This window comes from Panthera tigris, chromosome C2 (assembly GCF_018350195.1).
Source record: "Panthera tigris isolate Pti1 chromosome C2, P.tigris_Pti1_mat1.1, whole genome shotgun sequence".
NCBI classification, from domain to species: Eukaryota; Metazoa; Chordata; class Mammalia; order Carnivora; family Felidae; genus Panthera; species Panthera tigris.
Window position 1 is genome coordinate 3,141,297 of NC_056668.1, and position 24,758 is coordinate 3,166,054.

Genomic DNA, 24,758 nt, shown 5'->3' on the forward strand with positions numbered 1-24,758 from the left:
AGTGGAGCCGGAGAGAGCACACAGGGGCTCGACTTGCCATCAAATTGCTCAGAACGTTTCCTAAAACGACAGACTTCAGAGCCGGCTCGTCGAGTCACCCGCAAGGCTTGCGATGAGATGCACTTTTTAAAAATACTTGAGTCTGCTGACCTTAGCCTCTAAGCATAAACAGTGTGGGGGGAGTTCAAACACACTGGCCTACGAAGAAGAAACCTTGCTGAAAAGGCTTTAATGTGGCGCTTCGACGTGTCCAGGAGCGGCCGTGGGTCATTCCACAACACGCGCTACGTCACCGACGAAGCATTTTCCCATTACCGTCAAAATAATTACATTTATGATAAACCACAGCAAAAAACAAACAAAAGCTTTCCAATTCTTTCCCGGAACGCCAACAACTAATGGAACTGAGCAGTTGAAGAAGATTCCAGAAAATGCAAATGGCCCTGAGTGCTCCAGTGCAATCCTCCTTTTCCAACAACGTGCAGGGGTCACTACGAGCCCCGCGTCACCAGCAAAACCTGTCAACAATTTGAATGTTTTCCTTAAAATGGAAAAACAGCTCACGGTGACCCCAGCTTTACAAAATAACACATCCACGAAGCATGTTTCTATTTTTAATTTTTTTGCTTTGATAAATCAATTGCTTCACAAAAATCCCCTTTCGAGACAACAATCCAAGAAAACATATTGTTACAGTATTCACATTTTAAAGATTGTCAGTTCGTAGACCGAACACAACTAAAACAAAGGCAGATTGCTGGGTTATTTCCGTCCCTAACCGCCGGAGGTGGGCCTCGCCCACCGTCCAGGTAGGGTCGAGTTTGTCTAAAAGGCAAGGGCCCCGAGCCGGCTCACACAGGTAAGGGCCGCACAGAAAAGGCCGCCGCGACCCGCAGGTGCGCTCTGGTACCACCTGCCGCCCCACCGTGCGTCCCGGACAGAGACTGAAACGGACGTCACTACCTGCAGCCAGAAAACGGCAAGCCGGGTCCGGCGGCGGCGGCGGCTCGTCTGGGGACGGCGAAGCCGCGGGACGGGTAACGACATTCTTACTCTGGGTCTGGGGACACATCCGGAGCGTCCTTCTGGCGGGAAGTCAGGATCGAATCTGCTCCGTGAAAATGAACGCTCGAGGGAGTCCCATTTTCAAAGGTTCTCTTGAAGGTCCGAGGGCTGGAAGATGGGGGTTTATAAAATGCAAACCGACGACAGACACGCCGGGCAGCGGTTTTATGAACCGAAACGGCTTGCCACGCCAAGGTTGTCTCCGAGCACCTCGGTTATTTGAGGGGAGAGTAGGGGGGGAAGCTCGGGCCTGTCCACGAGCGCCCTGTCTCTGGACGGCTTATCCTAGTCCTCCGAACCCGGTAAGAACTTCGAGCCTGAGGAAACCGGCTTCAGCCGCAGGGAGCGCGGTGCGTCACCGGGCACGGAAGGCCGATCTCAGGCCAGCGAGGGCAGCGGGACCCCGCACGGCCCCCGTCTGTCTCCGGACGGGCAGTCTGTGCAGCCCTCGACTAACAGGCTCCCGCAGCTCAGTGAACGTGACCCCTGGGGCGGCGGGGGGGGGGGGGGGGGGGGGGGGGGCAGTGACCTGCCTGTGAGTCCACATGCACCCAAAGAGCGGGCAACTAGAGGGACTGTGGGGGGGAGGAAGGTGGCTGGCTGGTGTCCACAGCTCCTGGTTTCAAGAAGTCCAACCAAGTTCGATTTAGGTCAAGTTAAAATGATCTACGAAACTTGTGTAGGCTTACTGAAAATGTTACAAATTGTTTATAAATAAGGAACGCAACTGTTGCTTAAAAGTGTTGTTCTCACTGCAAAAGAGTTTACTCTGCTTTTTCTTTTAAAGCTCCTGAAGTATTTTTCAAAGAAAATTCTATGTATTTCTTACCGCCTCCTAAGTTACCTAGGAAATAAGTCTTCTGTGATTAACTGTAATTAACCAATTTGGGGGGGGGGGGGGGATCAGTTCCAGAAAAAATCTGCCCCAGCTCCAGATATCCTGCAATGTAACCTTGGTCCGTAACTAATGACGGCTGTTGAATCTCCAGAACTGGCGACCTTCCCAAACACCAAACCACCTTTTAGAAACACGAACACTGGGCGTCCCCTTTAAGACGACACAAAGGCTTGATGAGACAAGGTGGCTTGTCTTCTGAGCAAAAGCCCCACTTGCAAATAAATGAAAACAAAGGCAACAAAACCCAGTCTACTCTTTTGGTCTGCCTTGTCGCCGGGAAACGGAAGTCCTAAAATTACCCCAAACCTCATGTGATCAAGTCGGGGTTGGGGGTGGGGGTGGGGGTGGGGGCCCGGGAATCCCAAAGCGACGACGTACAGGGAGAAAATACTGACCCCGGGACCGACGGCAGACGCGTGTGAGCTGAGGCCGGAGAGCCCGCCCGGGGAGCTGTGTCGCTTTGGGGACGTGTTAATTGCGTAACAGCGCGGGTGCTGGTTACCGGGTCTCACTCTGGGCCGGTGGCACAGAGAACATCTTATATTAGTTTATAATAAACATTCTATGCATAACATAGGGCTGACTAAAAACTTCTAAAACAATACACAGCTAACTGGCGCAGTAACCATTTAACTGTAGTCGAGTTTAAATTAGACTGACGTGTGTGGTCACAGCTTCGGACTACTGGTTACCACCTCACTTAACTCACCTAAGTCCTATTTAGCAAACACCTTTAGATACAGGTTCAGATCAAGTGTGAAAGGCAATCTGAGCTTTTACACATACACTGAAGTCTGGAGGCGTCAAAATTTCATTAGACACTTGTTTCTTCTATGGTGCTACATGTCAATCACTCCCCCGGGACGGTGGAGAACCGTGGAATGCTAGCTACCTTTGGGCAGGTTCACTAAATTTGGTCAGTTCAGAACATTCCAAATTGAAATAGTAAGCACGTGTGTTTCTTCTCTAGAAATTTTATCCTCAATATAGTCATAATCCAATTCATAGCGAATTTATAAAAATAGCTTTTTATCCAATAATTCCAGCAAGGTAAAAATAGGAGTTTCTTTTCATATATAGCAAATGAAACAGGCTCACCAAGTCCGTGGGGACCTCGGCGTATGTCCACCAGAGCACGCTCACCACGGGCCACACGCACTTTGTTGCCGTGGGCGTCTACCTCGCACTGGCAGTTTTAAGGTGCAGAAGCTTCTCTCCAATCCGTGGGCGACACAAATCAATCAGCCCACTGGGACCTGCTTCAACCACAGAACGAAATTAAAACTGCATAATTTTCTAGAAAATGGCAGCACTATTCCTTAACTAATTAGGGGCTCACGGGGGTGTCTGTCATTCATCACATTTTTAGCGTTAAACCTTTAAAGAATCTCCTTAAAAACCCGCGCACGCACACACGCACACACACGCACACCGGAAAGTCGCCGCGCCCGCGAGGGCGCTCTCGAAGCTCACTATGAAATACAAAAGTGCATTCTTCTCCATCTACGTATAAAACATGTCAGAAATAAAAGTGTGTAAAATGTTTGCTGTGCAAACTGTAAAAAGTCAGGCCCGCCCCGCGGTTCTGGGCTGTGCCGGCCCTACTGCAGGGAGTCACTGTTCTCCAGGACCAGCCCGCTGATGTGGGTGGGGGCGAGCGCGGCCCCGCTGTCCCCCGTGCTGTCCACAGACTCGTCCTCGCTCTGCTCCGCCATCATGACCTGCTGTACCGCCAGGGTGGCGCCGTCCGAGGACAGAGACTGCAGGCTGTCCACGTTCATGCTCACGGGCGTGGTGATCGTCACGACGGCTCCTGCGGCAGAACGTTCAGATTAGCGCCCGCCCAGGGAGACGCTTCGTGACCCAGCCGGGTGCCCTTCGCTCCTCTGACCTCGTGTCGGGGCCCCCACGCGAGTCTCTGGGACGATCGCCAGGGGTTAGGAGACGTCACACCCTCCTCCGCTAATACGCGGCGCAAGTTCCTGGTCTGCAGGCGGTCCGTAAGGGGCTATACGGACGCGGGTGTGCAGGGCAGAAGCAGGAGCCGCAAGGGAACAGGAGACCAGGACGCAGGACAAGGGACAAGACGAGGAGCAAGAAGACAAAGGCAAGGGGCCAGGGTCGCAGTCGGGGAGACCGTGTGACAAGGGGAACAAGGAGGACCCTGGGACACGCTGGTCCCCAGCAGCCCAGGGGGCTCACACGCTCGTCCCTGAAGGTCTCCAGGAGCAGCGACAAGTGACGACGGCAGCGGGAGACAGTGTCGGGCGGTAGAATGTGGGAAACGCTTTTAAAGAGATTCACTCATCCGTCCTTGCCCCCCGCACAGTACGTCACGTCATGTCACAGATGCGCTGGGAGCATATACGGGAGACTGGTGATAAGGACGCTTTCTGGAGAAGATCAGAAGCCAAGACGGGGCAGAAACTTACTGGTCACTGGCAAGTCTTGCTTGAACTTCTCCCCCAATACACAGGCACTGCCTTTTCCAAGGCCGGAAGGAGGGAGCGAAACCTAATACTAATCCTAAGTAATTTGGATTAAAAGACAAAACAAGAACTGGAAATATAAATTACTTAAACCTAAGGCCACCGCATATCAAAACCCAAACGATGAAGCTTCAAATGCACACACCGGCCCTCAAGGAACAGAACGAAGCGCGATGCACAGCCCGCTGCGAGGGGCCCGTCCCAACCGCGAGGCCGGCACATCTGTGGACAGCCGGCTCGTCCGTTCGGTGGAGGGAGGTCCGCACGGGCGGCCGGAGACAATCAAGCCCCGGGGAAGAACCAGCTGGAAAGATCGGAAGACGATGCCCAGGCCGGGCGGGTGGAGGGGCGTGGGGGTGGGGTGCCACCCGAGGTCCGGCCTTGGTTGCGGGGGGTCTGCCCAGGACTGAGCACCGCTGGTCACCAAACGAGGGCCGATCACCGAGCAGGGCACGAGAGGGTCCCTTCAGGGCTGGAACAGAGCTCGGGAGCCTTGCCCCCGTGCAAAAGCACCCGCCCCAGCAAGGTGGCATTCACAAGGCCCGCCATCCAGTCCAGGATCACCAGGCAGGAAAACCACCCACAGTGAGCAGAAAACCGGGTCACCGGAAACCAGCCTGGGGCTGATAGATGTTAGAACCAGCAGAGGAGGCCATCAAAGCGGTTGTTGTGACTGTATGCTACGAAGGAGAGCCACGAGCGCCGCCAAAGACTGTCCCGAACTTCCGGAAACGCGCACTAGGATGTCTACCTTGAGACACGCCCGTGGTGGGACCGGTGGCAGCTTAACCACGGGAGAAAAGGTTAGCGAAGCCCCAACACAGACGTGGAAACTATCAAAACGGAAACGAGAGACGGAATCCCAAACCCTAGAAAGAACAGCAGGACAGACGGGGACCTGGGGGCCCGGAGGGGGCGGGGCGGGGGGGGGGGGGGGGCGTCAGAAAGTGTTTGAAGACGTAACGGCCGCGAACTTTCCTCGGGAACAGCAAACTGCTGAGAAAAACAGGAAGAACGAGACAGTGGGGACGGGCTGGGAACACCACCTACACACCGAGAACCAGACACACCCAGACAGTCCACACCTGGGCAAGGCGTGCCCACGGAAAGGTGCTTATGGAGCATGCGGGGACGGGGGCCTGTGATGAGGGAGAGGGACACCGTCAGAGGGGACCAGCCACGGGGGCTCACGGGGAAAAGGGGTGAGATGCCAGGTGGTGGGGCTGGCAGAGCTCCATCCTGAGCTCCGAGCTCCCAGGGACAAGAAACACGAAAAGGGGCAAAAGGACAGAACGCACAGGAAACCGGGCCTCCCAGACGCACCACGCTCCGTACGCGATGCCTCCCTCACGCGTCACGCGCGAAACACGGCAGCCGCCGCGACCCAAGGCTCAAGGCTGCCACCGCAGTCAAGGCCGTCCCTGCCCACACCCCTGCTGCCCCCAAGCAGCCAGGCCCTCCCCCAGCCTCTGGGCCCCCCCCCCCACGGCCCCCCTCCCCATCCCTGTCCCCACCGCCCCCCCAGCCCCCGCGAGGCCCACCTTCCGACATGGCCAGCTCGCTGGGCGGCGGCTGTGCAGCTCCCGAGGCGATGGAGTCGGGCCAAAACCTCTGGACCGGTCTGTTCTGAGCTGTCTTCTTCTTAGTTTTTGGGGTTTCTGAGCAACTGGAATCCAACATGGGCTGAAGAATCCGTCTTCTGGCGTTGATGAACCTGGGTGTGGAGGGCGACACCAGAAGCGGTCACTGGGACAGCAAACGCCCCTACAGGGGAGGCGTCAGAGCCAGCCTGGACCTCAGGTGGCCCGCGCACCTCTCCCCCGGCCCAGCGCACGTGGATGGCAGGTGGGGCGCCGGTGTCCCCGGGGAGGGGCCCGGAGAGCGGCCACACTGCACACCCGGGGGTCCTGTCCCGCCCGGACCTCGTGGTCACCTCTAAGCACGGCTCCGGGGCCAGACCTGCGACCCTGCACGCCGCTCACGACGGGCTAGTCCCAGAGGAACTAAGTTCCTAGGTCACTAACCGCCCCCACCACGAGGCAGCTCAGAAGCGACTCACCACCCCCGCGGGGACCCGACCCCTGACCCCGCACGCGCACAACCACTGCTGCGGGAGCCTGAGGTCGGCAGGGCAGGCGGCTCGTAAGCGTGTGGACGGAAAGCCTGCACCCCTGCCGGCACCTGGGAGGGGGCTCTGTCTCCCCGCGCCCCCCCCACCTGCCGTGACCGCAGCCTGCGGGACGCCCACGGCCGCTGGCGAGCTCGGACCGCACGCTCCGACCGGGCCACAGCTGCACTGGCCGGGCCTCCTCCAGGAGGACAGCGACAGGGGCTCACCTCTCGCCGCAGCCCAGCCCGCTAACCCCCGCAGCGGGACCCTGACAGCAAGAGAAAGCCAAGCACCAGCGGACACGCGGGCTCTACTTCTGTCCCGGTGCTGTGCCACCACACGCTGCTCTCGGTGCCCCCGACACAGAGCAGAGCTGGGCCCGGACCAGTGACAAGGTCACTTAGCGTTAAAATCCTAACGGTCCTGGGTGCCTGGCTGGCCCGCTCGTGATCTCAGGTCGTGAATTTGAACCCCACGTTGGGGGCAGAGATTACTCCAATACAGTTTAAAAAATATAACCCTCGCGTTCAAAACCATCTACAATTGCAGGAAGATACGCTCTAAAAACAGAAACAAGCAGGAGCGCCTGGGTGGCTCAGTCGGTTGAGCATCCGACTTCGGCTCAGGTCACAATCTCACGGTTCGTGGGTTCGAGCCCCGTGTCGGGCTCTGTGCTGACGGCTCGGAGCCTGGAGCCTGCTTCGGATTCTGTCTGTCTGTCTGTCTCTCTCTCTCTGCCCCTCCCCTGCTCGTGCTCTGTTTCTCTCTCAAAAACAAACATTAACCAAAATTTAAAAAAAAAAAAAAAGTTGAGGTCAAACCTTCTAGACAAGACAATTCTGCTAACAGAGCTCAAGGAAGTCAACCCTGAAGAAAAGTGGGAAGGCCGGGCAGCGGCAAAAGCATCACAATGTGCAAACAAGTGTCTCTAACATTCACCCCCAACGGATCGACCACTGGTAGGACCGAACCGAGACAGGACGTGTCACACGAGGGGACAGGAGGAAACGGAGCGTGTCCTAGGCCGTCACGAACGTCACAGCGACAACACGTGTGAAACCTCCGTTTCTGCTAACGGCATTTCAAGATTCCACAGGAGACAGTTCGAGGACTATGGTCTATCACCGGCTCCCAAAACCGCAACAATGGCCCACGGCAGGATACCGGAGATGTTTGGTGCGGTACCTGAGCACACGTCCCGCACAGACGACTGCGTATGCCGGGAGACCCCGTCACGTACCCCGGAGCCCACCTGACCTTCAGGTGTAAGCTCTAACGGTATTTCCGACTGATAGCACGTGTGCTCTCTTCTCTTCTACACGGGCCCGTTCTGTAAGCTGGACTCGCGTCCACACGTGCGCGCGTGAACACAAAGGACACAAGTGACAGGCGCACAGAACGGAAGCGCGCCCCTGGAGCCCAGCGCCATTGCTGACGGGAGCAGCCCTGATTTCCGGGACATGCGGTCAGGGCTCAGGCGTCCATGACAGTACGCGACACCGGGGTTAGAACAGGAGGACGTGTCATCAACGAAGTCGACCTGTCCCAGGCGTGTCCCTTGTAGGGCCCCGAGGTCCCCACAGGACCCCGCTGCGGGTGGGACCACCACCTGGACCCCCACTCAGAGCTGAACAAAGTGGCACAAGGCTCCCAAAGGTGGGAGAGCCACGGGGGGTGCCCCCGAGGTCAGGATGCCTCGTGGCGGCCGTCACCACCCGGAGGAGGTTACCCACGAAAACAGGCCATCGGCACTGAGTGTGGGGGCTCGGGGCGAGAAACACGGCGGGGACACGCGAGTCTCACTGCACAAGCAGCGTGTGGGCAGAGGGTCCACTGCGAGGGCCACTGATCCCCGAAAGCTGAGAGCGTGCGCTGATCTCTTCCCAAGCCTCCCGCCACCGATCCCAGTCCTGACGACAGCGCTGCTGGTCACGAGAACTCAGGAACCTTCAGCCAAATTCCGCTATTCATTAGCGTCCGTACTTTCAAGGGTTCTATCGCGCCGACTGGCACGACCCCGGGGAGCGGGCGCATCTTACCAGTTGTTAACTTGGAGTAGTGTCAAATTTGTCTGAGCAGCGATCTGTTTTTTCTCATCTTCTGTCGGGTAGGGGTGCTACGAACAAGAAGAAAAGTTACCGTGAACCTCGGTGTTTACACAGGAAGTCCGGCTTCTCTGGGTAGCCGAGAAACGCGTGAACAGTCCTTAGTAAGACCGCTAAGTAGTGAGGCGCCTGGGCGGGCGGGTCAGTGGGTTCAGCGTCCAACTCCCCCCGATTTTGGCTCAGGTCGTGATCTCACGGTTTGTGAGCCTGAGCCCCGAGTCAGGCTGACGGTGTGGAGCCCGCTTGCAATTCTCTCCCTGTCCCTCCCTCTCTGCCCCTCCCCCTGCGTGCGTGCTCTCTCTCTCTCTCTCTGTCTCTCTCTCTCTGAAAATGAATAAACATTAACGAAACGACTGGTGAGCAGCGACAGTGTTCTGCTAAAACGCCTTCAGCCTCACAAACTTGTCTTAGAAACGTCCCGCACAGAATGCAGCGTCTCCCAGAGCCGCTCAGCGCCAACGCGGCGGTTGGGGCACAAAGGCGGGCTGCGACAGCCGGAGGCTCACAGACGGCACGGGTGGCGCCCCCACCGCCAGGAGCTGCGGCCACCGCGGGGGTCACTGTCCCAACCACGTGATACGGCCGCTAATTTAGGGACCGCCCCGCCGAGGGTACGTTAGGAGCACACGCGCGGACACAGGCTTGAGCTCTGACCCGGCCAGGCGGCACGGACATCAGGCTGCACGTCCTACAGAAAACCGCTTTCCTCGGTCACTTCTGAGACACGGCGGTCATCCCCATTCTACAGACGAGGAAACTGAGGCAGGAGGGCACACGCGCTCCCCATCCGACGGCTGGGTAAACGGGAGGGCGCGGGGAAGGGGCAGGGCAGGCTGTTCCAGGCCCGTCCCGCGGGGTGACACGTTTCTGTCACAGGTGTCGTGAGGAGACACCGACAAGGGGCCGCGCGGACGGCTTTTCGGGAGCCGCCCCGCTAGGTCAGCGTGTGCGGTCAGCGGACCGAGCCACCGCTGGGGATGCGCGGGTCTGCTACGTCACTCCTTCCCTTGTGATTAGTACCTTTCGCTTAAAAAAAAACAGCATTAAAGCAGAAGTACCTACCAAAAGTCACAGAGGTCCCAAGGGAAGGTAATTCCCACCTACGGCACAAACGGTTTCTCCAGGACTGATTACCGTCTGCACGCAGAAACCGTGAAGACGTCTACTCTCAGACCTACGCGCACCCACGTCCCTTGTGGACGCCCCGGGGCCCCGGAGAGCACACGGGGGGCAGAGGCTCCCGTGAGTGTCACTCGGTGGGCGGGAGTCACGCCGGTGGGGCGCCACGCTCACCCCCACGGCGGGCCTGCTCCCTCAGACGACGGCGGTTCGATCGGTCGGCCCACGGCACACGGCCGGAGGCAGAGGCCGTGCAAATGCAAACACCGTACTTGCGGGGCGCCTGGGGGGTTCGGTGAGTTAAAGGCGCGACTCTTGATTTCGGCTCGGGTCATGATCTCAGGGTTCGTGGGTTCGGGTCCCGCGCTGGGCTCTGAGCTAAAAGAGCAGGGCCTGCTGGGGTCTCTCTCTCTCTCTCTCTCTCTCTCTCTCTCTCTCTCTCTCTCTCTCTGCCTTTCCCTCATTCTCTCTCTCTCTCTCTCTCTCTCTCTGTCTCTGCCTTTCCCTCATTCTCTCTCTCCCTCTCTCTCTCTCTCTGCCTTTCCCTCATTCTCTCTCTCTCTCTCTCTCTCTCTGCCTTTCCCTCATTCTCTCTCTCTCTCTCTCTCTGCCTTTCCCTCATTCTCTCTCTCTCTCTCTCTCTCTCTCTCCCTCTCTCCCTCTCTCTCTCTCTCCCTCTCTCCCTCTCTCTCTCTCTCTCTCTCTGCCTTTCCCTCATTCTCTCTCTCTCTCTCTCTCTCTCTGCCTTTCCCTCATTCTCTCTCTCCCTCTCTCTCTCTCTCTGCCTTTCCCTCATTCTCTCTCTCTCTCTCTCTGCCTTTCCCTCATTCTCTCTCTCTCTCTCTCTCTCTCTCTGCCTTTCCCTCATTCTCTCTCTCTCTCTCTCTCTCTCTGCCTTTCCCTCTTTCTCTCTCTCTCTCTCTCTCTCTCTGCCTTTCCCTCTTTCTCTCTCTCTCTCTCTCTCTGCCTTTCCCTCTTTCTCTCTCTCTCTCTCTCTCTCTCTCTCTCTGCCTTTCCCTCATTCTCTCTCTCCCTCTCTCTCTCTCTCTGCCTTTCCCTCATTCTCTCTCTCTCTCTCTCTCTCTCTGCCTTTCCCTCATTCTCTCTCTCTCTCTCTCTCTCTCTCTCTGCCTTTCCCTCTTTCTCTCTCTCTCTCTCTCTCTGCCTTTCCCTCTTTCTCTCTCTCTCTCTCTCTCTCTGCCTTTCCCTCTTTCTCTCTCTCTCTCTCTCTCTCTCTCTGCCTTTCCCTCATTCTCTCTCTCTCTCTCTCTCTCTCTGCCTTTCCCTCTTTCTCTCTCTCTCTCTCTCTCTCTCTCTGCCTTTCCCTCTTTCTCTCTCTCTCTCTCTCTCTCTCTCTGCCTTTCCCTCTTTCTCTCTCTCTCTCTCTCTCTCTCTGCCTTTCCCTCTTTCTCTCTCTCTCTCTCTCTCTCTCTCTGCCTTTCCCTCTTTCTCTCTCTCTCTCTCTCTGCCTTTCCCTCATTCTCTCTCTTTCTCTCTCTCAAAATAAATAAACTTAAAAAAATAATAAATAGAAGCTGATAAAATCAAAGGGGGCAGGAAACCTAAGTGCTTTCACCAAAAACAAAAGAAAAGACAAAGAAAGCCATCACACAGCAGAAAACGCTATCCTAGCGTATTGGGAACACCACCGGAGAGGATGCGATTTCCGAGACATGAGGGCAAGAGAGACAGAAAATGCTTCATGGGGGGGAAACAGAGGAACATTTCACTTCAACCTTATCACAGGGTTTACTGTTGCACAAATCATTACGACGTTAAAGGAAACTTAAAAGAAAAACACCGATTCTACCACCCGTCTGTAGCGTGACGACCATGCATCGGCTGTGAGATCACAGTGGGCTCAGACGTGGGTACGTCCCGCCCTCAGTCCCTGCCACCTGCCCGAACCTTCCTGGCGCCCCAGCCCTCGCTGCCGACTCGACCAGCTGTGTAACGGTCCGGCAGACGGGTGTGTCCTAAACCCCACGCCCAGTCTTCGCGTCCGGATACCCAACATCGCTGTGCCCGTCATCCATAAAGCCTCTCCTCTTGACGTGAAACCTTTCGGGACACGTTTCCAGGTGTGGCCACGCCGCTCAGAGACAGCACTGTCCTCTCTGACACGTGTTGCCGTGTCCTGCAGGCGGGGGTGGCCAGCGGAGAACAGGACAGCAGAGCAGGAGGGAAGCGGGGGCCCGGCTCCCTCAGGGCCTTCCCTCCAGGAAAGGGAGAGGGGTCCTGCCCCCCTCCCCGCCCCGACTGCTCAGCGACATCACATGCCGGTTCAAAGCCTCGAGCCGGCTGCTACTTTGGACCGTCACCTCCCGGGTAGGGAGCCTGACGCCAGTCAGAGAAAAGGGGGTGCCACCCGGCCGCGGCAAGGGCCAAACCCCAGAAGACGCGGGATGACCGAGATGGACGCTGGCCTCGTGGCTCACAGCCGGGGTGAGGACGGAGACCGGTCCCGGAAACAAACGCAGGCCGCGGGCCCAGGCAGCGGGCTTCCCGAACGGTGGATGCAGGGAAAGGGCGCGAGGAGCCCTGGGTCCGACAGGCACCTCGCTGACAAGCACGGCGCGCTGGGACGCGGACGGGGAGCGCGGGGCAGGGAGGAAGAGGCCGGGCAACCAAAGGCACGAGCAGGCGCCCATGGCAGCGACGGAGAGGGGCAGAGCCAGCCCACGGCCACGGCGATCGGGGGCGCGGGCGCTCCGTGCGGTCGCGTGGAGGCCGGGGCCGCGCGGGCAGGGGGCGCGTGCACCAGAGAAAACAAGCCGGGATGAAGGCACCCGGCCGCGAAGCTGGTTCCCGAGGCTTCCGGGCAGCTCCCTGCTGGACCTCCCGACCTCCCGTCCCTCCTCACTACACAAAGGCCCCTCCTTCCGCCGGACGTGGCTGTAACGCAGCACGTGGTGTCCACTTTCCCACCTCGGTCTCGCCACACGCTCCCCCGAAAGCCAACCTGGTCGCTCCCGGTCCCGGCCAGCAGGCTGGGCGCTCACTCCTGGAAGCTGCTCCGGGCCACACGCCTCCCGCAGGCTCAGGGGCACGCGGGCTGAGGGTGTCCCCCGCTGAACGGAGCAGCGAGTACGTGCTTCCCGGGAGGGGCCACCTTGCGGAGACGACGCGGCCGTGACCCAGGGGAGGAAACAGGCGCGCGCACACAACGTGGATGGGCGGGTGCTGTCTGTGGGCCCCACTCTGTGTCACGTGCGCCCCCCCCCCCCGTCCACATCGCCATCTTCGACCTTCCCACCTCTTCCTTCCAAGTCCAATACGTGCGACATCGCGCCGCCTGCCCGGGTGTTGCCCCGACCCAGCCTCTGCCTGCCCGCCTCCCTAACTGACCTCACCCCACCTCACCCCGTCATCACTCACGGGGAGCTGGCTCTCACGCACGCACGGGACTGACGTGAGCTGAAGGGATTCCCTTTTCACCGGGGGTGCCCTCCTGTTTACGTCACTCGAGGGGGGGACCTCCGGGTTTTGGTAACCCTCCTTCCGTCCCGTACTCCACCCCGACGTCTAGACGGTCGACAAAAGACCGACACTTCACGCCGGGCCTGCTCGCGCCGACCCGCACATCTTTCCCGGGAAGCGCGCCAGAAAGCGAGCAGCTCGGGGCGCGGCTAGCGGTGCGGCCACTTGCGTTCTTACCCCTATGTGCTGGAAGAGCCAAGACCTCATCACGTTGGTGGCATGCTTCGGCAAAACGCCCCTTTTATTCTTGGACGAGCCGTCATCTTGATGCAAGATGCTGAGGTCTTGGTTCAACTGTAACTGGAGCTTTTAAACAATTGAAAAGAAAATGTTAGAAAGCACAGAAAATCGTGACACGTCCAACTGGCCCAGGACCTCGGATGGAGACCACAGCCAAAGATCTACGGGTAAACGACTTGTCGATAGCAGGGGCACGTGCACTGGGGCGGGTGCAGGCTATTCGGGGCGGGAGGAGGATCCCGGGGCATTGCGGCCACGGGCACGGCTGTCTCGCTGTCAGCGGCCCCTCATCTGGCGAGGCAGGTGACACGGGCACCGGCAGGTCCCCGGGGTCGCTCCCCTGTCGACACGCCAACCCCACGGCCCTCTCATCCACTGCCCGTTTTCGCCTTGCGTCCTCTGGTAAGGGACGTGACAGAACCCCGCTCGCCCAGCCGAGAGAGCTGTCAGGCAATCGACGAGAACGGGCAGGAAGGCCTGGGGCTGGAGATGGCCCGTCGGCCGAGCAGGGGGCAAAGGCACACACAGGAGCAGACAGAAGCATCACAGAGCGAGGGACGAGGGACCGCCGGCGGCCCAGACGGCTCCACAGCCACGACAGATGCTCCCACCCCCCGCGGAGAGCAGGGAACACGCTCTGTCCGTTGCCTTTCAAAAGGAAGGACGGGCAGGGCTCCGCGAATGTCCTGCACACAAACGAAAGAGAGATCTGATGTCTGTAAGGACAGGCCTCAGGCCCCGGCAGGTCCCAGGCGCCGCACCTGATGCCCAGCACGCCCGTGCGGACGCTGTCATCAGTGCTCACGACACGGGCAGGGGACGAAAGCGATCACCACTCACCAGGGCCTCACACACACACAGCAGAGACCTCTCTACTGTTGCACTTGAATTTAGAACTTATGTATGAAACGGACTCCACAAGAAAACGAACATCAACTTCAATGTGATGCATTCATAGACACCGTTGATTCACCATGACCTGAGCCGAAGTTAGATGCTTAACTGACTGGGGCACCCGGGTGCCCCCACAGACACAGTTTAAAGGATTTGGAACTCGGGGCGCCTGGGTGGCTCAGTCGGTTAAGCGTCCAACTTCGGCTCAAATCATGATCTCACTGTTCGTGAGTTCCAGCCCCGCGTCGGGCTCTGTGCTGACAGCTCAGAGCCGGGAGCCTGCTTTGCATTCTATGTCTCCCTCTCTGTCTCTGCTCTTGCTCTGCTCGTGCTCTCTCTCTCTCTCTCTCTCTCTCAAATATAAACATTAAAAATTTTTGAAAAAAAAGAAAGGATCTGGAACTTTACTTTGGAGAGGTCACCGTATTATCTGTGCTTCCTCTGGATTTATATCACTTTGGATACATTCTTTAAAAGCCTCAACAATATCATCTAAACAGAATTTATGACTTAAAGGAGACGTTAAGACACTGACTGTACCTAAAATATCTTAAAACCAAAGACTGTTATCCAGGGCCTAAGAGTTTTCGGAAACAGGTTTCCTAGTCGGAGGCTGAAAGCGGGTGGTGTCGAGCGCCCTCTCCGTGCTCCTACGCGGGCACAGGGAAGAGCGGGAAGTGACCTTCCAGCAGGAGTTCCCAAGCACCAGGGGCCACACTTCAGCTTGTCGCCTTATTGGTCTCAATTAACGTGTCATGTCCCTCATGAAGCTTGACGTGGGCTCAGTGTCGCTTTTCTTGTGCAGGGCTGAAGCAACCGTGGGCTCAAAAATAGGCCCAGTGACGGCTGGCCGTGTGACCGGACCCCACGGATGGCGTCAACGGGGTCTGAGAGGGCCGGCGAGGCTGCGTGAGGAAGCAGACCGAGGGCCTCGGAACAGAGCAGCCGCCGGCCCTGCGGGGCTCCGGCAAGGCCAGGGACTGGACGGGAGGGGGGTGAAAAGCCTAGGAAACCGGCCGGAAGTTTGCTCAGGAAGCAGAGAGAGCCCCGGACCCTCCCCGTCATTCTCCGCAGATGACCCATCTGTCCCCCGGCCCGCAGGAGACGGAGGACGTGTTGAGCGCAGCTGGACGGTGGGAGCGAGGGGCAAGGAAAGCCTCCACGCGACACGGGAGACCCCAGCCCGTCCCCGCCCCTGCCGCCAGGCCTGTGCCCCGAGCGAGAAATCTGAGAGTCCTTCTCTGGAGTCTTCTTCCCGAGTGAAGAAGACGCTCCGAGGCCGGCCAACGGAGAGGCCCGCTTGCCGCGGCCCACGCCCCACGCGCACCCAGTGGCTTCCCAGCGGCTCAGGTTCCGGGGACAGGCAACTGTCCCCAAATATCCGAAATCCTCCATCTCATGGAACCGGACAGGGCTGTGCTGACAAAATTATTCGGGCAGAGAAAGACAGACATCATATGACCTCACCCGTATGAGGACTTTAAGAGACAAAACAGGTGAACCGAAGGGAAGCCAGAATAACATAAAAATAGGAAGGGGGACAAAACAGAAGAGACTCTTAAATACAGAGGACAGACAGAGGGCTGCTGGAGGGGCTGTGGGAGGGGCGATGGGCTAAATGGGGGAGGGCGCATTAGGGAATCTCCTCCTGAAATCACTGGCGCACCACATGCTAACTAACTTGGATGTAAATTAAACGTAAAATAATATTGATAATAATTTAAAACATAAGTGAAAGTCTCCATCACAAAAAGCAGACACCAGCGTGAACGAACGTTGAGGCGCAGAGGAAGAGCGAGAACACAGAAGCTAAAGACAACTGCCGCCACCCTTGGGCCAAAAACGGGAGCTTCGACGCAGAGCACAGAGGCCGAGGAAGGGTCTGGAAAATCCCTGCTCTGCTGAACACTTTGAACTTCGAGGACGGGCGGAAGGCGGTGGGGGGAGGGGGCGCGGAGAGAAAAGTCAGTCTCTGAGAACGAGACAATGGGAGCACAAACACACAGAAGTCCAGAGACTCTGTTCGGAGGGTCCGATGCTCAGTTAGCAAAGGCTCTAGAAAGAGACTGTGCGTGCCGGGGAGGGGGCAGGGCCGTCTCGGGAGACTCCGAGCACACGTCCCCGACTCAAGGACACGAGGTTTCGGGAAGGCGCTGCAGCAGCACGGAGGAGAGAAGCATCCGACGGGAGACAGAAGACGCTGGCCTCCTCCCCAGGCGATGTGGCCACGAGGGCACAGAGACGCCGTGGCCTCCAGCCCCGGTGACAGTCACCTGCATCTCGGAACTGCACTTGGACACAGATTGCATCACGAGACGGAAATATAGTCATTCTCAGGTTTGCAAAGTCTCAACAAAATGTACCTCCCAGCATATTTCCTCTGGACGTTTTCAAAGTGGGGAATAAAGCTAAGAAAGCAGAGGGTATACGCTGCAAGAGAGGGGACTCCTGAAGGTGATGCCAAAGGAAAGTTCAAGAACATGCCCTGTGCCTGGCCCAGAGAGAGAGGCGAGCCCCTGCGAGCAGGAGACGGAGAGCTTCTGGGGGCACACAGCTCCGATGTGCCTTCTGGAAGGCAGGGCGTAGGGGGATCAGCACGAGGGTGTCAGCCACGGCCCCACGAGCACTCGGCCGGGGACTCAGCAATGCAGCGGTTCGCTCGGGCAGAAGCAAACACATGACCCAGAAAAGTGCTGTGATCACAGTTACACACTCAGCTCGGCACAGACCCGTATTTACACAGTCAGGGTAACATTAACACCGAGCAGGGGTGCGGCCACAAGGCCAAACACACAGGGAAGATGGGGGAAAGCCAGAGCGAGCAGGGGCCCCTGCCACGACAGCGAGCCCAAAGCAGGTGTGGAAGGGGTGACTTAGTGTTTAGAAACGGGGAGGAAGACAGCAGAAGGAACGACTGTAAGATCAGGAAGCAGGTGCCTGACACGAGAGGTGGGAACAGCGGGCGGGAAAGGCGGCGGTTTGCTCCAAGCCTCTCAGCACCCTTGACGCTGAGCTGGGCACGCAGCTCGATATCAACTTGATTTTTATATCAAAGCAAAGTGAGTTAGAGAGTAGAATGGAGGCAAAAAACCTTGTCACAGGCCAACCAATAGCAAAACCCTAAAATATACAAATAACGATCGTACAAATAGACTCTCCCAGGAAAGGAGAGGAGATCAATGAAATCCCCTGGTTACTTCTCTTTTCTCAAAAAAATGTTTTTAGGGGCGCCTGGGTGGCTCAGTCGGCAGGGTGTCAGACTTCGGCTCAGGTCATGATCTCGTGGTCTGTGAGTTCAAGCCCCGCATCGGGCTCTGTGCTGACAGCTCGGAGCCTGGAGCCTGCTTCGGATTCTGTGTCTCCCTCTCTCTGCCCCTCCCCTGTTCACTCTCTCTGTGTCTCTCAAAAATAAATTTTAAAAATGTTAGGGGCGCCTGGGTGGCTCAGTCGGTTGGGTGTCGGACTTCGGCTCAGGTCGTGATCTCGCGGTCTGTGAGTTCGAGCCCTGTGCTGACAGGGCCTCTGTGCTGACAGCTCGGAGTCTGGACCTGCTTCGGATTCCGTGTCTCCCTCTCTCTCTGCCCCTCCCCCACTCACACTCTGTCTCTCTCTGTCTCTCAAAAACAAATAAATGTTAAAAAAATTAAAAAAAAAAAAAACACTTTTAGAAGTATAAACACCTTTCCATAGAGACGCCCTACGAAGAGGGCAAATCCCACCTCCTGACGGGCACTAAGTCAGAATGCGGCCCATGGTGGCGGACTCTCTCCTGGGCGAGTGTGGCCGTGTTAAAATCCCCCGTGTGTGCACCCGAGACCCAGACAGACACCGGGCAGGACGGGGCGTAGGGGGCAGCACGGGGGCGAGCGTTACGAGGGCTCAGCCGTGACGGCCACCGCACTGCCGCTGAGATTCACCTGGGGGTCATACTGGCCAGAGCAACCACATGAGCCGTGACAGTGACCGAACGAACCGTGACAGTTTCCGACACAAGAACAGACCCCGTCATCGGTAAGTTGTCACCCTGATTATCTGCAGCCCAGAAAGAACCAGCCCCACCCCCAAAAAAGGAAAAAGAAAGAAAAGAGCCCAGAGCAGCCCAAATAGCTACAAAAAGAAAATCGTATGCACCACCTCATCCAAAGCACCTGCACCCAAGCCCTCGGTCAATCTGGTCACTCTTCTGTCAGAAACCCGGGCAGCCCGTGTCTCTGGCCTCCCAGCCCTGCTGACCTAGAAGCCATACATGGAGGAGGGGGACGGGGAGGGGACAGGCGCACGGTGGGCTGCAGGGCCACGAGGACCGGAACAGAAACAGCTCACAGGCAGCAAGAAAGGGGGCTGCGTTCGCCAGCCCGCCTCATGGGGCTGGGGGCGTCACAGGCGAGAGTCTGTGTGAGAAGGGGTTGCGCTGAAACACACATTTGCTAGTTAAACTAGTCCTGTGTGTGTCTAAGAAAATTCAGTTAAGCAGCAACTTCCTTCTTAAGCATCAGGACAAATAAACCTCTACTCCAGAAGGAAGGCAGCGGACTCTAAGGTGTCTTTCTCTGAGAGCGGTTCACGCTGGCACTGGGACGCGCTCTGCCGACCAGGTGCCGCCCGTGTTCACGGCTGTGGCACATGGGGAGCTCCAGGGACAGCGGGCTGGATGGGGAGCCCAGGGACAATGCTGCTGGGGTCTAGCTCCTCCTCTACCCCTCGCGGGCCCAGATGACAAGGCCCCCAAGCCCAGCCCAGCTCAGCTCTGCCCGTGAAGCGAGAGGCGGCAAGTCCCGGATGGGCCGGGCCAGCCCCCGCCGCCCAGGCCCTCTCGCATCTGCTACCTGATTAAGGGAAACACGAACGTGTCCAAGGCTGGGCTGCCAGCTGTCAGTAAGGCTGCAGGAAACATCCGTGCTTCCAGGAAACAACGAATCTACGTTCTTAGTGTGAGCTGCTAACAGAAATGTGGTCTTTCTGATTTAAACCGAGCTGCGTGTAAATGACAAGACTGTACGTGTGTGTGTGTGTGTGTGTGTGTGTGTGTGTGTGTGTGTGTGTCTCCACAACTTAAAGGGGGCGGGCAGTCCACCAAGTTCAGCCTCCCCTACCACAAAGGCACGGAGGGCGTAGGTCGACTGCAAGGTCACAGCGCGGAACAGCATTTCCACCTGCTGCTTCTGCCCCTGAGGCGGCCTCCTGTGCTCTCGAAGCTGGTGTTCCCCAGGAGGCGGGGGGCCAAGTGGGGGGCGGTGCCTCACTGGGCGCCTTGGAGCGGGGGAGGGGCAGCCCCGGCTCAGCTCTCCCCTCCGGTGGGTGGGCGGATGTGAAGCGCGCACCCCGGCCACCCCACCGGCCACCCCACCGGCCACCGGCCACCGGAGGGCGAGCCTGAAGCGGTGCTCTGGCCCATCAGGTGCTCAGCAGGAAGGCCTCCGCAGGGTCTGAAAGACCTGCCTGCTGGGTCAGCTGTGGACCTCCACGGGGGCGGGAAGAGTGCGTCTACACTGCCTCAAGTCTCCGGATCCAGAGACAACTACACCACCCGATGCTAAACTGGACAACGGGGTTGCTTCGCGGAAGGGGTTATGGAGGACCTTTCTGCCGCTTCTTCGGACTTTCTGGACTCCGCAACTTTCTTACGGTAAAGGAAACGGGGAGTAAAACAAGAAACGGGGCTGACACTGAGCTGAACTGGGGACCGGCACGGTCTTCAGGCAGAGGAACACCCACGCCTGGCTCTCCCGTGCCCGCACGGCCCCGCTCGCCCCCAAGCCCTCCCCCCGGAATGGCACACGCACCTGGGAGTTCTGGATCCTGATGGTGCCGGGCGACAGGGCTTGTGTCACCACCTGGCCTTGAGGAGTGACAACCGTGACAGGCTGATAGACCGTGCCACCTCAGGAAGGAAGAGATCAAAACGCTCTTGAGTCTCAGTGATATAAAACCACATTCTCCATACACTCAACGTACATCACGAAAGGAAAACAAATCTGTGGTGTGACGAGGTTTTTAAGCCATGTCGAACGATCAATACCCCGCTGGCGGACTTGTCACCATAAACTATTAAAACGACCGTCCCGGATGAGCCGCGCCCCGGGAGGGGGGCGGGGGGCGGGGCACCGGGCAAGGGGCAGCGAGGCGTCCCATCGCCACGGCGCTGTCAGCCGCTGTCAGCCGGGGCGGATGCTGCAATTCCCTTTCTTTTGCTCCATTTCCCCCACAACCAGCACATGTGAAAGGACTTGGCCAAGGGGGCGAAGGAGTTTTCATCACAGTATTTTGTTGCTCGAACGTGCTTCCATCCTCCTTTGGAAGCTTCCCTTCGCACTATCCTGCGAGGGTTTCTCCCCGCCCTGCGTGCCCCGACTCCGTCCTCACGATGGCTTTGTATCTGCGATGCTGGAGACGCGCCAGGGACCTGCAGACTCTGTCCCCTCCCCGTGATGATTTCTGCCGTGCAAGTAACACCAAGGCTGAGAGGGAGTTTTGTTTGTTTGTCAAACATTAAGGGCACGACTTAAGGTTTCCCAGATGCTGCCAAGAGTACAATTAAAAACTAGGTTATCTGCAAATCACAACTCAGTTTTTGCTATGTATTTTCAACTCCCATATAAAACCCTTCTTCCCCGAAGTTTTTGGTAGGGACGCACAAGTTGCATAAAATATCTGTTACTGAGAATGAAAACAAGAGACGGGCCTTCAATTCTAAGGGGTCTAGTTTTGCCACCCCTGTCTCAGGAACTGGCGTTAATCAGCAATTGCACTGACGGGCTTCTCCGTTCTCATATAAAGGACTTTTGCACAAAAGCTCAAGGAAAGAGTGTCCTTTTCTCTGTCAGCATACCTGCCACTGTTGCCATGGTGACGTTCCCCTGCTGCAGCGCGGATGCGGGCACCACGATTCCTTGGGGGCTGAGGGTGCCTGAGATGGCACTCTGAATCTGCTGTGAGTCAAAAACACACGGTGAGCAGTGAGCGGAAACACAAAAGCCACGTTTAAAACTTTAAACCAAGTGGCATGGTGCCACCACCAGAGAAGGCCAGGTGCTCGGGACAGAGACGCAGAGGACAAGCCTTCCGGAAGGCGCGCCTTCCTTATCTGCAAACCAAGAGACCCCAGACTGAACCGCTATTAAATACGACCGTCAGCACCGAGATTCCAGCTTCGACCTGGCTCCCAAACGGTCATCTTTCGTCTCATCATATTAGACTCGCCTCGAAGCCCTGGAGGCGTGACGAGGAAGGCCGGGAGGACCTAAGGTCATCGCACAGCCTTCCCACTCCGTTGGCTCACTCTAGAGCTTTCCAAGAACCAGAGTCCCCCTATAAAGGACGCCACAGGCTCAGGAGGCTCCACGTGGTGCCAGAGAGTCACCTGCGGCCGTGGCCAGCTCTGTCCCCTCACCAGAGCACGGAGCACATCGGCTCCCCCCCCCCCCCCCCCGCTCTCCCCGCCCCCGCCTCGGGTGTTCAGGTCCGTAGAGTGCTAGGTCTGGGCCTGGTCTGCAGCCGGTTGCACAGAAAGAGCGTAAGACCACATCGAGATCCCAGCCATCCCAAGTCAGGTACAAATGGGCTGTGACGGCTGGGGCAGGTGGCCGGGAAGGGGGCTCTGTGCCGGGCGTCTAGGCACAGGGTCTGGCACGCCACCGGCACGCAGGTATTTGAGCAATTAGATGGCATCGGTGCGAAAACCCGAAGACGATTACTCTGCAGGCTGCCGCACCGATCCGAGTGCGTGTCCGAGCTTTGGTAGGGACACACAGCATCTGCCACATGAACTTGGTTAGAATAAAAATTAATTCATCCTAGAAGAAGAGGGACAAAATGAAACCAAAGCAAGCAGAAAGAAGGGAGTAATAAAGATCAAAGCAGAAATCGATGAAACTGAAAACAGAAAAACAACAGAGAACAACCAATGGAAAAAAGAGCCGGTTCCCTGAAAAGATCAAAATACTGACAAACCTGCTAAGACAGGAAAAAAGAGAGGTGACAAGTTGCCAGCACCAGGAAGGGGACGGGGGGGGGGGGGGGGCGCCACAGGCCCTGCAGACGCCGACGGCAGGAGGGGCTCTGGCGACAACTGGGCACACACACATGTGACGTCTAGACAGAAGCCAACACGAAACACACCATCCCAACAGCCCGGTAACTGTTACAGACGCGGAATTTGTAGCTCGAAAACTCAAAAAAGAAACCTCCAGGTCCAAGTACCGTCACTGGAGAATTCTATCAAACACGTAACGAAGAATTCACACCAATTCTACATAATCACTTCCAGAGAACAGAAAAGGAGGGAATACTCTTCATCTCATTTTGTAAAGTCGTATTATTCTGATACGAAACCTTGGCAAAGACTGTAACAAAAAAGAAACCACAATCAGTATGGACACGCAAACGTCTCACAACATACAGCAAACAGAATTCGGGAACCTATATAAAAAGAATTAATGTGCTGCGACCAAGTGGTATTTAGTCCAGGAATGTGAGGCTTGTTCGATATTCGAAAAATCAAGTAACGTGATCTACCTCCATGTTAACAGAAGAAAGGAGGAAAATCACATAATCACATCAATTCATGCAGGGAAAGCATTTGAAAAAATTCAACATAATAAAAAAAAAACTCTCCGGAAAAAAAAAAAACAACAGGAATAGAGGGGAAGTTCCTCAACTTGATGAAAAGCATCAAGAAAAAACCTTCCAGTAAAATTATAATTAACAGTGAAAGGCGGGGGCACCTGAGTGGCTCAGTCGGTTGAGTGTCCGACTTCAGCTCAGGTCATGATCTCATGGTTCGTGGGTTCAAGGCCCACATCAGGCTCTGTGCTGACAGCTCAGAGCCAGAGCCTGGAGCCTGCTTCAGAGTCTGTGTCTCCCTCTCTCTCTGCCCCTCCCTCACCCGCACTCTGTCTCTCAAAAATGAATAAATGTTAAAAAAAAAAAAAAACAATTAAAAAAAAACACCAAACATCGGAAGGCAGAATGCTTTCCCCCTAAGACTGGGAACAGGGCAGGACGTCCACTCCCACCAACTGTATTCAAGATAGCACTGGATGTTCTAGACAATGCAGCAAGGTAAGACAAGGAAATAAAAAGCATACAGATCAAGAAGGAAGGAACGGACTATTCCTATCTGCAGATGATTCAACTTAACAAGTAGGAAATCCTAAGGAATCTCTGAGAAGGACCTCCTAGAACTAACAAGTGAGTTCCGCAAGGTCGCAGGATACGAGTCAGACACACAAAAATCAACTGTGTTTCTAAATACTGGCCGGGACACTGAAGTCGAAGCTAGAATGCCATCTATGACTGCTCAAAAAAATACTCAGGTGTAATTCTAAAAACACACGTGTAGGACTTATAAGGCAAACTTACAAAACGCTGATGAAAAAATCACAGAAGAGTAAATAAATGGAGAGACATATCATGTCTGCGGACCAGAAGAGCCAACACAGGAAAGATGTCGATTTGCCCCGAAACGATACACGGGCTTATTGCCATTCCTGTCAAAATCTCAGTAACGTTGTTTTGTAGATACAGACAAGATCACCTCAAAATTTACACGGAGAGGAACTAGAATAACTGAAACCATTTTGAGAAAGAAGAATAAAGTGGGACGATACAGTCTACCCAGATCTGAGACTTACTAAATAGCTCCAGGAACCACGGCTACACGGTGGGAATACATCCAGCAGCGTGACAACAGAGGGGACAGAAACAGACACAAACAGACCGACATTGTGACAGTGTCACAAAAGCAACTCAATGGAGGAACTTCCAGAAGCAGCCTCCACCTAAACCCTCACGCTTCGTACAAGAGTTAACTCAAGATGGGTCGTGGACCCAAATGTGAAACACACCACTTGCAGAAAAAGGACTGGAGAAAATCTTGGGGCTCCAGGGCTCGGCAGAGTTCTCAGACTTACCACCAAAAGCACAGCTCATCAAAGGAAGAGCTGATATGTGGGACTTGATCAAAATTTAAAACGTTTGTTCTGCAAAAGACCCTGTGAAGAGGATGAAAAGATCAGCCACGGACTTGGGAGAAAATATTTACAAACCACACAGCCAATAAGAGACTCGTTATCTAGAATACTCTCAAAATAACAGTTAAAAAAAATCTAGAAAACGGGCAGAAGACACGAACAGACGTTCTACCAGAGAGGATCTCCAGATGGCAACTAAGCCCACGGAAAGATGTCGGCGCCGTCAGCCATCAGGGAAGTGCAGGTTACAAGCACACGGACCACCGCCTGCCGCCAGAACGGCTCAAGGGCACCAGTGCTTCCTGTGGGTGGACCTTGAGGCCACTACGCTCCGCAAAATACGCCAAACACAGAAGACAACTACTGTAGGATTCCCCTTACATCAGG

The 24,758-nt window shown here is 56.3% G+C and overlaps 1 protein-coding gene across 4 annotated transcripts in view; it reads right to left on the minus strand.

Annotated features, from left to right (window-relative positions):
• Window positions 1-1,582: 1,582 nt before the first annotated feature.
• Window positions 1,583-24,758, minus strand: part of PKNOX1 (PBX/knotted 1 homeobox 1) — a 58,477-nt gene continuing 35,301 nt past the window's right edge. For 3 of the 4 annotated variants that reach the window (XM_042998703.1, XM_042998701.1, XM_042998702.1), the window contains 6 exons: window positions 21,230-21,329; window positions 20,184-20,281; window positions 13,444-13,572; window positions 8,602-8,678; window positions 5,994-6,166; window positions 1,583-3,776 (listed from right to left, as the gene is read on the minus strand). In XM_042998703.1, the coding sequence (XP_042854637.1) occupies window positions 3,565-3,776; window positions 5,994-6,166; window positions 8,602-8,678; window positions 13,444-13,572; window positions 20,184-20,281; window positions 21,230-21,329 (789 nt within the window). In that variant the 3' untranslated portion in view covers window positions 1,583-3,564. The remainder of the gene's footprint in view (window positions 3,777-5,993; window positions 6,167-8,601; window positions 8,679-13,443; window positions 13,573-20,183; window positions 20,282-21,229; window positions 21,330-24,758) is intronic. The other variant, XM_042998704.1, reaches the window with a different exon arrangement.